The 11,132-nt window shown below is 53.9% G+C and overlaps 1 protein-coding gene across 1 annotated transcript in view; it reads right to left on the reverse strand.

Annotated features, from left to right (window-relative positions):
• The window catches only part of ASIC2 (acid sensing ion channel subunit 2), a 272,030-nt gene extending 262,060 nt beyond the window's left edge, over positions 1 to 9,970 (reverse strand). The window contains exon 1 of the mRNA XM_066263335.1: positions 8,117 to 9,970. Within this exon, the coding sequence (XP_066119432.1) occupies positions 8,117 to 8,830 (714 nt within the window). The 5' untranslated portion in view covers positions 8,831 to 9,970. The remainder of the gene's footprint in view (positions 1 to 8,116) is intronic.
• Positions 9,971 to 11,132: the final 1,162 nt, after the last annotated feature.

The raw sequence follows: 11,132 nt of genomic DNA on the forward strand, positions 1-11,132 counted from the left end.
GCGTGGTCTGAAGGCTGCCCCAGAATAAGGATGCTTCTGTTATGTCCATCTTCCTGGGTTCACTGGGGAGACCAGTACTCTTCCTCCAGGTGTCCTTCCTCGCTTCACTTTAGGATACTAATTTCACGTGCACTTTTATAGACCCAGCGAATCGGGTATGACTGAGAGAGACTATTGATGCCTTTGCAGCCTTCATGGAACCTTACGGAGCCCATAGTCTTGCCTGCCTCTGTGGTCCATGGACCGGCAGCATCTGCAGCATCTGGGAGCTTTCAGAAACACAAATCTAAGGCCCAGTTCCAGACCCCCTGAATCAGGAACACTGCAGTTGGCCCAGGCAACTGGGAATGTTAAAGTATGAGAAGCATGAGCCTCAAGGGTACCCCATTCATCCACGGACAACTGGAGGGGACCCGAACAGGCCTGCTTAGGAAGCCAGGGCTGGTCTCTGGGCGAAGATAAAGAAGGGCCTCAATCTTTGCCTCAACGCCTTCTCAGCACTCAGTTTTAGCACTGATTCTTTTCTGCACAGAACTCAGAAGCCTGTTGCTTTTTCCCTAAAACAACAGGGCAGGTCAAATCCCTCAGGCCCACACTGACCAGGAACAGAGGAGCTGTAGGGGAAGAAGAGATATATGGAAACCTTAAGAGGCCTGAATCCAAATTCTGACTGTTCCCCGTTCCCACGCCGTGGGACCCATCAATTCTGCCCTCTCTGAAGTTAGGCAGGCGACAGAGTGCATGCCACCCTCCACTGCTGTAGGGGTCCAATGAGATGGTAATATATATACATTGTGCTACCCTACCCGGGCATGATAATTAAGACTCCACTGGACTGGGATATTTTTGTGGGTCAATGAAAGAACGGTGTCCCACATGCAAAGAGTGATGTCATGCAAAGAGCTCTGACTTTGGAACCCTAAGCTCAGGGTTTCTGTCTATAACCTTGGGCAAGCCCCTGAACCACTCTGCACCTCAGTTTCCTTATGGGTTCCAGGGACAAAGGAATACTGTCCTCTTGTTGTCCAGCTGAAATAAACGAATGAACGCAGAGTGCCCGATGGAGAGCAGGAGCTCAATAAACATGTGTGGAGTCAGAGAAAACCATTTACTAAGCAGCTGAGTAGTATAAACAGTGGTCTCGGGGGGGAGGGGGAGCTATTTGACATGCTCAGTAGAACAAACTTGCCCAGGATGTTAGCGGCCTCTATTTGCTTTACCAACAATTCATGTGCCAATTACCAGTGAGTCATCCATCCACTTGTTACCACAGACATGAGCTGGCTCTGAACTTGACAACATTTCCTTAACCAGGACTTAAGTTAACAAAGTCCTTGAAAGATTGAAAATGGTAATTTAGTTCAGATTCTGGCTGAATTAAAACTTTTTCACAACTCTTGAGTAGATTCCCCTTCATAGAGCTACTTCGACCCAGCCATTCGGCAGGAGGAGCAGGAGGCTACTAGTCCATCACTGATCCTGTTCTCTTAGGAATGGACTTTCCTTCTCAGACTCACAGGCCTTGCAATCCAGATGACGTCCTGTACCAACTGGCAGTGAAAGAAACTGTGAGTTAAGACTTGAAAGATCATGAGGGAGGCCCTCCAGGGAAGGGACTGTTCTGCCCAGGATCTCTGAGTGTTGGCAGAATGGTGTCATAGAAAAGAACATTGGCTTTGGAGCTGGACCGCTCTTTCGTTGAATTCTCACTCTGCTACCCCCAAGCTGTGACTTTGTACCTCCCGCAGCCTTGCTTTCCCTCATCTGTAAACTTGAGTTCTATACCGCCCATTTGATTCTGGTGAAACTGATGTGATCGTTTACTTAACAGGTGTCCTATACGAATCCTAGGCTTGTCACATGCCTGGTCTCAGTCCCTGCATGATGGGCAGCTGCTTATAGATCCGGTCACCCTGACGAAGTACACTGACCTTTACAAGCCTGTTGATCAGAAACGAGATACTTTACGGTTGTTTCTGGAGCCCAGTGTCCGGCACACAATCATAGCCTCTCACTGAGCATCGGTTGCTTGAATCTCCAAGTAGCTGATCCAAGCAAACCACTCAGAGGAATCAAAGCAACTGAGGCACAAAAGCAAACAGCCTGGTGATCCTTCCAGCCCTTCTCAATCGGGCTGTCATCTGATTGATGCCGACATGACCAGCCACAGTGGCCCCCAAACAGTCACTCTCAGAATCAGCCTGACCTTGGTCAATTTGGATATCTGCAGACCCGAGCAGAGTTTACATTTGATTCCCTAAACTGATTTCCCCAAAGTCAAGTCACTGACGTAGGTCTTTTCATGTTCCTTGTATAAATGTCTATTTAATCACCATCCTGTCTCCAGCACTTCAATAACTTGTCCATTTCCCCCTTAATCACTGTGCAGCTCTGCAAAGAAAAGAAATGGTTGGCTAAATAGCCCAGGCCATCTGTACTATTTAAGCCCTGACTGCTGACTTGGCCGGAGAACTTTTTAGCTGAGTCCCATTGGTCATTTAGCTCATGCTCTCTCGTTTCATAGAAGATCCCGAGGCCAAAGTCACAGAGCTGGTCAGGGTGGAACTGAGGCTGGACTGGTTTTCCCAGCACGCTCTCTGCCTCCCACCAATGCGGCTCCAGCTGCATGCACCTCTGCAGTCATGAGGACTTGGGTTGAAACCCCAGCTTCGTTGCCTCTTGGCTCTGTGACTTTGAGCAAACTCCAGACTCCCCCTGAGCTGCAGTTCCCCCATTTGTGAAATGAGGATAATCACACAACCTTTCAGGGCTCTTGTGAGAATTGACACGGAATGACACATGTGCAGCCTGGGTCTGGCACGAGGGCCGCCCAGTGCTATTCGCTCGCATCCTTCACTTGAAATGCTCACGGCGAGTAATGAATAATGGAAATAGCTCACATTTATTGAGTCTTTACTTGTTTGCCAGAAACTGTTCTAAGCACTTGGTATGTATTAGCTTGTTTATTCCTCTTCTGCTAAAGGTAAAAGTATCTTGCTTGCCTCCCTGTAGACATCCATCCTCATAACTACTGGGCTTCTTGCGCTAGCTAGCACCATTGCAACGGGAATTTGCTGATTTTAAGCCATATGCTGCTGAAATGACTTCTCGTTTTCTGTCACTGGTTCTTGCTAGCCAGCCTGCTCTCTCTGACACAGTGGGATGACACCAAGTGCTGTGTCCTTGTCTTCAAAGTCTGACTAGTCCAAAATCTGGACTCCAGGTTGACCCCTGCAAACGCGGGTGGAAGATGGGAGAAGGGTACAGGGAGAAGCGGCCTCGGATGGGGTTAGGAATGGGGGCGTCAGCTAGGGGGTCAGGACACAGGTGAAGTAACAGCCAGGATGAAAGGAGTCAGAGCTTCTGCTACAAAGTTTAAAAGCTCAGCTTGGCTTCCATGTGTCCATCAGACCATTGCGTCATCATCCCTCGCCTGTGTCCATCAGACCACTGCGTCATCATCCCTTGCCTGTGCCCCACCTCCGCACATCTGGCTGTCCCTCTGGCTACCTTGAACTACTACTCTCAGGGCCTAGAAAGCCTGTGTCCCACCTCATTGTTTCATGTCCCTATACTTGCTTGCACATGCTGGCCCCTTTCTCTCCTTCTCTACCTGGGGATGCCTCTGAGCCCACAGAGCACCTCTACGTTCCTGGCAACTGTTCACATCCCTCTTCCCTCAACAATATGGCAACACACCAGGCACTGAATTTTACATCCCCAGCAGCTAGTATAGTAGAGAGCTTAACATATAGGTGACACTCCATAGACACTGATTGATTGAATAAATGAACTAGGAAATAAGCATATGCTCATTCAGGTAAGTGGTCGTGATAAGATACAATAATTAGATTAATGATAATTAAGAACTTATCACCAGATACAAAGACTCTTTCTGTGTCAATCTCTTTCTTCAAATTAGAACAATAATTCTTGAATATCAAGCACCTATTCATGTCCAGGCATTACACTCACTACATCAATGTTGTCGTCCTCCCTGCTCTCTGAGGCTTGGAGAGTTTGGGGCCTGCCTTAGGTGAGAAGGGGGTGGAGCCGAAGCCCTGAGCCAGGTCTGCCTGACACTTCCCTGAAGGACGCCTCCTCCCCCCTCCCCGAGAGGGGCGCCTCTCCTTGTTCTCACAGTGGACCCTGGTTGGTTTCCGTGGACCCCTGCCCCCCCCCCCCCCGCCTCAGTCCCTCTTCAAAGGCCCCAGTGCCCAGACAGTGGCCTCACAGTGCTGTATCCTGCCCAGTTACTGGGGAGGCTGCTTTCCTCCCCCTCCCCCCCCCCCGGAAACCCAGGAGGGCCAGAGTGTGCAGAGTCCGAGGCCCAGGATGGATGCCAGGGAAACAACACGGGCATTCAGAAGCAGGAGCTGCTTTGTCTGCGTGCTGAGTGATTAACCCTTGCACAGCGGCAACAACCAGAGGAGCTGCGAGGAAACCCAGCCTGAGTGGACCTGGTCCATCAAACCCAACAGATGTTTTTCCACAATACTCTTCTCTCTCCTACTGAGTTTATTTCCAGGCCGTGAGTCTAACTGGAGGAAGCGAGACCTTGGGGACAGCTGGCACATACCTCTAAAGGTGCCTGTCGTCACCTGTTGAACTTGTCCACTTAGGGCTTGGGAAGCACAGGTGTTTGAGGAGTGCTTGGCATCCTACTCCTCCTTTATCCCCCAAAGGAATAAATGCCCCCAAATTGTTTGGGCATTTACACATTAGAAATGCATTCTACTGGTATTTCCTAAAGAAATTAAGCCAAGAGTCTGGGAGTGGGTGATCCAAGACAGCAGGAAGTCCCGGGGGTACGTGGTGAAGACATCCCTTCCCCAGGCCTTTCCTGAACTCTTAGAATCAGACTCTCTGCTGGGTGAAAGAGATGACAGGAAAACTGGACAGGATTCCTGCCTGGGTCCGGAGGGGGGACAGTCACGGACTGGCAGGTGTGATGACACACACACGGTCAGGACTGACACCTCAACAGGCTGGTAGAGGGCAAGAAGGGGGAAGACATCCATTGTTTGGTGATTAGCTGAGGAGAGTGGGGTGATCAGGAAACACCCCCAGGGCTGGGTGTGGAAGGAGGAGTAGGTGTCCCAGGTTGTCAAAGCAGCAGGGGTGGGGGGGCACAGGAAGGCAGAGAGCCTTGCGATGTGGGGTCCAGATGTCGTACAGCATTCTGCAGAGCTTGAGTATGTGGTGTGGGAGAGGGCACAGCAGGAGGGAAGGCAGGGCCTAGGTGCAGGGCCTGAGGAATGGGACCTCATCCTGAGGACAGGTAAGCCACCGAGGGTTTAAGAAGCAGGATGACATGCTCAGAGGGGAGCTCTAGAAAGACTGCTCTGGCTATAGTGCAGAGGATAGACGCAGAGTGGAGAGAGTCCTAGGCTGGACACCAAAGGCCAGTCGGGAGGCTGATGGCATTTAAAGGCAACATTTTCATGGGAGCCCAGTACAATTTTAAGAGCTCCTCCTCTTTTTATATATATATTTATACACACATCTATCTATATCTATATCTATCATCTATCTATATCTAATCTATCTATATCTATATCTACATACACACACAGAACTAGTATAGTGTACCTACTTTTGTTACCTCCACTAGATGGAGTAGGCAACTAAAGAACAGAGAGATTAAGTCACTTGCCAAGGGCACACAGTAAGCAGCGATTTCAGCATTGGAACCACTGGAGCAGCCCGAGCAGCCCTGCTCTTAACCACTACAGTATAGTGCCACTCCATCAAAGATGACAAAGGCTTGAGACAGAGTAGTGTAGCTAGACGGAAGTATTTCTGACAGGTCCATTCTGTATGTGAGGCTCTCCTGAAATAGCTCCTGGCTTCCACAGATAGAGGGGTACAGCCTTTAATTCTGAGGCCCTTGAGGGAAAAAAATTACAGTATACAATGTGAAGGAGCTGGAAACTCCTAAGACAAGACCATGATAGGAAGCCAGTAGGGGTCAACTTGAGTGACCAGGAACACATACCTTTGGGGAATGGAGGTAATACTTTTGCTTGGTTCAGTGAATACCGGCAAACTCTTCAAATACAGGAAAACAGGGTACATGGGGGGGGGGGAAGAAAAGGGTCTGCTCAGTGGGAAGGACCCTGCTTTCTTCAACTCCTGGCCATACCTGCACCTGCTGGGGAGGCTGAGTCAGGTAGCTTCAGAAGGTGCTGTGTTTTGCAGAGAGTTGAGTTAGACCTAGGTAACATGTGGCCAAGGACACGACCACCTAGACCCCTGGGGCAGCTCCCTTTTCGACTCTCCCAGCCATGTTCCTAGGTGGAATAGGATTTGGTGGAGGTAGGGGAGGGCCAGAGTCCTACCCAGGGATTCTCTGATGGAAGAGGGGCCCAGGGTCAGAAAGGAAGGCTACATGTGGCTTCTATATCATGTGTCTGATAGTATGTAAAGCTGGACTTTGAAATTTCTGGCTCTGAGCTGTGGACAGTGTTTTAGAGCCTCATCTTTAAAGGGGGAATAAAACTCATTGCTAAAGCAGGGTTGTGATAAATGTCATTGGTGAATATGGGCTGTTAGCACACAATTCTGCACACAATGTAAAGCCATTGTCAGATGTGCAGAATTATATCTGGTGAGCTATGTTGTGAAACTTGGAGCTGGAGCCGCTGATACTTGAATGTAGTGTTAAACTTCAATATAACTCTAGGGGCTGCTAGTTAATGGTCAGACAAAAACAATGACCCAAAAGGCATCCCTACCCACATTCCTTCATCTCTGTGGAACTCAGAGTAGTTAGTGTACAAAGTTTGGAAGAAGTCACTTAGAAGCAAGTGTTCATGGTATCTCTTGCTAAGGTGCAGTAGTCAGCAGGTAGGTATTCTCTAAAGGCAAACTGAAAAAGCCCAAAAAAACAATAATTCAGGGTTGCTCTACAAACAGGCTGAAAGCAAAGCAAGGAGGGCAAGACTGAAGCCAGGGTCACCGTTCTAGACAAGGACTAGCCCTATCAGCCAATCAGAGGTCTGGCCCGATAGGCTAACACCTGTTGGAATCACAGCATCTCTTTATCATCCCAGGAAAAGCTTTGTCAGAAACAAAACTGCATTAAAGCTGGTAAAATCACCATCACAGCCCTACAAATAAATACACACACCAACACTCCCTGCATTAGTGAAAAAGCCCAAATCCACCCAAGAGGCATTTACACACAAATAGCTGCACAGGCTCCGTCCGTGCTGAGGCTTGGCATCCAAACTCCTCCTAGGCAAGCAGCACAAGGCAGACACCTTCTGTCTGACAGCTGCGTTATCCAGACCCACAGCGTGGGGGAACCAGCAAGGCAAATGGCTTACAAACTCTGAGCACAGCTTCTCCTGGCCCCGGCTGTTCCATCAATATCTCCGCCCGGCTGCTTTCTCCACTGCGGGGCATTAGTTCCTCCAGACCGAAAGACCTACACTCACACCTGGTTGAGGCAAGAGCCCACCAGTGCCTACTACTGCTCAATTCCTTTGGATACTAAAGAAAAAACAGTTTTTAAAAGTAGCAGAAGGGACTGCTGCCTCCCTCACCAAACTAGCTACAGAATCAGTGTTAATCCATATTCTGGGATTTTTCCTCCACATCCTCCTAGATTTTGGAACTCTGAAGCCATAGTTCTTAGCATGGTAAGCTTGCTTTAGGGCCTCTGCGTTCCTCTCCTGACGGACCATCTTTTAAGAGCTTCCTATTGGTTTCCCCAAAGTCAACAAACCTACACTTAAGACATGCTTCCCTTCCTTCGGTCCCTTCAACCCAGATGCAGAGCAGTTGCCTGGAGTCCTGTAGACCCCTGGGGGGGGGGGGGTTGGGGCAGGCCCTGGAGAAGGATGCCTAGTATTCCCCTAAGGAGCAGAGTTGAGGGATTGGGGGCTGCTGCAGGAAGGAGAGAGGCAAAGATAGGAGAGCAGGCGGCTCATCCTACAGTTACGTTCAACTTTCCACAACCTGCGGGAGAAAACTCAGGGGACCCAAGAGTGGCTCATAGAATGATGTCACCGCAAGGGGCCCGGTGTCCATCCACCCCGGGGGGTGGGGATCGTCTGACTCTAGAGAGTAGGGGAGCAGAGGGAGCGGGGTCGCGCGTAGGGCAACTCACGGAGGAGAAGTTGTGCGGGCCGCAGAGCTCGCCGCGGTACTTGCAGGAGAGCAGCATGTCCTCGAGCTGGTGGCCGAGGCGGTCCATGAAGGCGGCGCTGATGCCCTCGAAGTGGCGCGGCGGCAGGAAGAGGCGGAAGTCGGCCAGCTTGCGGAACCACTGGCGGCGCGGCTCGTCGCCCCGCAGCAGCTCGCTGACGAGCGGGCGCGCCGTGCGGTTGGGCAGCAGCAGCCCCAGCCAGTGGCCGGCGTAGTAGAGGTCCCCTTTGGAGAGGCGCGGGAAGCGCAGCGGGTTGTTGTTGCACACGGTGACGGCGGGGAAGGGCAGCTGGCGGCTCCACTCGCGGTGCACCCGCGTGTGCGACGGGAAGCTGAGCCAGTACAGCAGGCGGTTTGAGGACCAGGACAACAGTAAGCCGAGGGACGTGCAGAAGGCCAGCACCCACAGCGCCCGCCGCTGGAACGAGCCCCCCGCCGCCGTGCGCCCGGCGCACATGTGCCGCAGCCCGTGCAGTTTAGCGCGACTCAGCGACGGCCGCCCCCTGCGGGCGACCCCTGGCCCCTGCAGCGCCCGCTCGCGCACGCCGCCCCTGCCGCCCCCGGGCTGCCCGGCCGCCGCCACCGCCGCCGGCGCCGGCTCTTCGCGGGCCATGCGGAAGCGTCCCGGGCCGGTTATCGCGGCCGGGGGCAGCCCGGCTCCGCCGCTCCGGCTCATTCATTCAGCCCGCGGTTGGCGGCAGCGGCAGCGGCCCCGGCCGGGCGGAGCCGCCATGGGAGTCCGCAGCAGCAGTGGAAGCAGCAGCAGCCGCGCGCAGCCCGCGCTAGGGAAGCGTGCGCCCGAGAGGAGCTCCGGTGGCGCGGCATGCCCGCCCGGCGCCGCCGCTTGCCGCCTCCGCGGGCGCCCGCCCGGGACTGAGCGCCGCCTCGGCCCGCCGCCCCTGGCACTGGCCTCTCCCGAACGCCTCCCAGACTTTCCTGACCCCTGGTCTTCCTGAAAGATGCCCGACACCGGCCACTACCTCTGCATGGGGCCCCACCGGGCTCCGCCTCTCCAGTCCCTGGGTGCTGCGCCCGCCTCTCTTCGTCCCGGACCTCGGGGGACCCTGCTCCGAGTCCCCCCTGCTCCGCCTAACCCCAGCTTTTACGCTGGTCCTGGGAGATCGGCCACTTGGCCACCATGTCTGATTTAGACATCCCGAAGGACCTCACCAGCCCGGCCCGTAGCCCAGCGGTGCTGGGACACGGGAAAGAAGGCGCCAGAGAACGAGCGCCCCCAGAGGCGCACGGCTGCCCCTGGCTCGGCGGGTGGGGTGGGTGTGTACTGGGTAAGTGGTCGCCCGGTTGGCTGCTGCCCTCTTCCCTTCTCTACAGGACCCCTCTCACTGCTTCTCGGGCTGCGCTCCGCCGAGACTGGCTAAGGCTCCCCCAGGTCCCGCGCCCGAGCCCTCCGTTGCGACGTGCCCGCTCTCGCCTGGGGCTGGGGGCTCTCAGGGCGTCCTGCCAGAGGCTGCTGGCAGCTGGGCCCCGTCGAGGAGGCTGGCCAGAAAGAAGTGTCGTTTCTTCACCCGGCTCTCTGAGGTGCCTCGAGTCCCCAGAAAATCCGGGCCTCGCTGTCCGTTGCCTCTTCTTGTTTCTGCTCCGCCTGCGCCAGGAGCTGGGGACTGCGGAGCCCCGGCTTACACCTCCCGGGGATGACCCGAACTCTCTGCTCCGCGCACCCTTCTCCTCTCGAGACTCCAAGCTCGCGGCGGCGGCGGTGGCGGCGCAGGCGCCGGCAGCGCTCCTCTCCTGGTTGCCCGGCCCTGCTCGGGCCCCGGGCGAACTTGGGCAGCGGCCGCGCGACGCTGGCGCGGCTGAGCTTCGAGCACCTGCTCCTCAGCTTGCTGGCCCCGCGGCTCCGGGCGGGCGGGGCGGCGGTGGCGAGCGCTCTGCGCTCCTGGAGACGCGGTGCTGACGCGCCCGGCTCCTCCTCGCTGCATTTTAATTCCTGGCCACTGTGGCCGCTGCATACCGAGCGAGCGGGAAGCCCCTTGCTGGAGTCTGCAGGGCGGAGGATGCACTCACTGCACAGATGTGCCCGGTGTGCGGGCTGGTAGGAGAGGTGTGGAGTAGAGACATTGTGTTTACCTGGGGCCATGTGCAGATAAGTGTGAATTCTTCTGGCTGTGTGAGAAAAGCTGGAGAGAAAGTGAGCCACTGGGTAGTGTGGGCATTTGAACAAGTACGTGACTGGAGTGTCGTGCACTGAGTGTGGGTAGGATGTGCACATGTATGTGTGAACAGGCATTTCCGTATATTCTATGAATGTGAGCTTGTTTGCACATGCTGTACTGTGGCTATTTGAGTATATGTAGGATAATGTCTGGTAGTGTGTATGTTTTATGTATGTGCATATGTGTGCACTTCGTGTGAGTAGGTACGAATGGATATGTTGATGTGAGGTGCACAGATCTCTACCCATCCTTCCCAAATATGTGACTCACTGGAGCATCACTGGGACAGGTAACACTATCAGGGATTCTGGCTGGTGTGTGGATGGTGTACTCTGCATGTATATGGGGTAGATGAGCATGTGTGTGATTAGTCCTCTAGCAGGCTGGGCTCAGTGGGACAGCCTGCCCCGGGCCTTAACAGCTTCCTGTGTGTGCTCCCCACTTCCCTGGAAGGCTCTGCTGCTCAGCCCTGGCTCAGCCAGCCTGGCACAGCTCTCCTAGGAGGGCAGGAGGAAGAAGTGTGACTTCTATGGACAAGAGACTCCATCTTTGCTATTCTTACAGCCAGGATCCCACAGCCAGTTGGCTAATGATGTCACCCTTTCCCCCTGGACAGGCCCAGGGGCTTTCACTAACCCCGAGGTACTTTTGGACTAACACTAATACCTGGGTATTTTCATTTAGCCTTTTAAATATTCTGCCTTGGCATGTTTGGGAGAATGGAAGAAGCACTTTCTATGCTGCTCTCTCCATTTCGCAGCTGAAAGACCAGGGAGGCCGAGTACTTGCCCAAAGTCATGTAGC

Source organism: Saccopteryx bilineata, chromosome 2 (assembly GCF_036850765.1).
Source record: "Saccopteryx bilineata isolate mSacBil1 chromosome 2, mSacBil1_pri_phased_curated, whole genome shotgun sequence".
Classification (NCBI taxonomy): domain Eukaryota; kingdom Metazoa; phylum Chordata; class Mammalia; order Chiroptera; family Emballonuridae; genus Saccopteryx; species Saccopteryx bilineata.